At 38.6% G+C, this 1,486-nt stretch overlaps 1 protein-coding gene across 1 annotated transcript; it reads left to right on the top strand.

Annotated features, from left to right (window-relative positions):
• Positions 1-138: 138 nt before the first annotated feature.
• On the top strand, positions 139-1,471 carry LOC109592736 (E3 ubiquitin-protein ligase MYCBP2-like; the record flags this gene model as incomplete). The annotated part of the gene is made up of 3 exons (XM_020008113.1): positions 139-385; positions 655-825; positions 1,325-1,471. Coding segments are annotated over exons 1-3 (489 nt in total), but the record flags the coding sequence as incomplete, so codon positions are not given.
• Positions 1,472-1,486: the final 15 nt, after the last annotated feature.

The raw sequence follows: 1,486 nt of genomic DNA on the forward strand, positions 1-1,486 counted from the left end.
TCCTTATCTCTCTCTGCCTCTCCCTCTCTCTCTCTCTCTCCTCTCCCTCCTTCTCTCTCTCTCTTTCCCTCCCTATCTCCCTCTCCCTCCTTATCTCTCCCTCCCCCTCCCTCTCTCCCTCCCCCTCCCTCTCCCTCTCTCTCTCCTCCCCCTCTAGGTTTGTTCTCTATTAAGGTTCATACTCCCCTACATTAAACCAAGGGAGTTTGCCACAATGACTGATGTTACAGTACTCCCTCCTCTTGGCTACAGTGCTATTGCTGAGGCAGTTAATTCAGCCTCTACCATAAACCAGTTAGGATTACTGGACTGTCTGCTAGCAGTCATTGCTAAGGCATTGTCTGTGCAGGTGAAGGTGAAAGGACGTGGTTCTAATATTCTACAGGTAATGAACCAGTTATTTATAAATTACAAATTAATAATCATAGTACATTATCATACTAAGTACATTTGTACATAGCTATAAAATTTGAAGTGTTGACTAATTGCTTTTTAAATGGTGTGATTTTTTTTAAATTTATAACATAAATTTTGCAGGCTTTTTTGGAAATGTGTAAGATTTTTAACCCCCTACATTTCTGTGCTATATTGTACATATACATGTGTATGCATCAAATATCTCATATATTTCATTCCCTCTCTCTCCCTCTTCAGAAGTTAACTGGTGATTCAACTATTACTGCTGCAGTGACTTTGGCTGCTCTTAAAAACCCTAAGCCGGTAGCAGGAGAGACTCACGTGAGACCCCTCCGCTGGTATTTGCAAGGATCTATTGAGCAAGAGGTGGCAATTGAGATTGTTAAACTTTTGAAAGACATGACCAAGGTACAATCAATACACTGGTAGCTTGTACATGTATACTCTTTTAAAAAGTGACTAAAAGTTTATTCTCATATTATTGCACTCAACCTACAAGTACATGTACATGTACATGTACCGTATTTCCTTAAATAAAAGCCCGGGCGTCTATTTCCTAAAATGGTATTTGGACCTCGAAAAAATTTTTTAAATAAAAAAACTTCGGCTCAGAGTAGGATTCAAACTCGTGATTAGGAAGTATCTACAAGGCATCTGGGTTACTTCATGGCTAGATTTGTGTCTTTATACTTCAATTCTATTGCTACCCCAACATTTATTTGCATCCAGCTTCTATTTAAGGAAATACGGTACATTTTCATCAAAATGACCTACAATATATGTGTATTTATTATAAATTCTCTGATTCACATTGATGCCATCATTCACTATTGTTCATGTACAGTAGATGTGTCACTAATTAAATTCTTCGTTAATTAATTAATTTTATTATTTCTTTGCCTCACAGTCTGTACTGAAAGGTCATTGGAAAGACTATGCCAAGTCGGCCATTGGACAAGCTGTCCTCCATTTAACTAAAGTTAATGAAGAAGCACGTAATGCTGACCCAGGAATGTACTCACATACTGTAAGAGAGGGAGAGAGGGAGGAGGAGGTAGAGAGAGAGAGA

The sequence above is a fragment of the Amphimedon queenslandica genome, unplaced genomic scaffold (genome assembly GCF_000090795.2).
Source record: "Amphimedon queenslandica unplaced genomic scaffold, v1.1 AMPQUscaffold_4117_Cont23899, whole genome shotgun sequence".
Lineage (NCBI taxonomy): Eukaryota > Metazoa > Porifera > Demospongiae > Haplosclerida > Niphatidae > Amphimedon > Amphimedon queenslandica.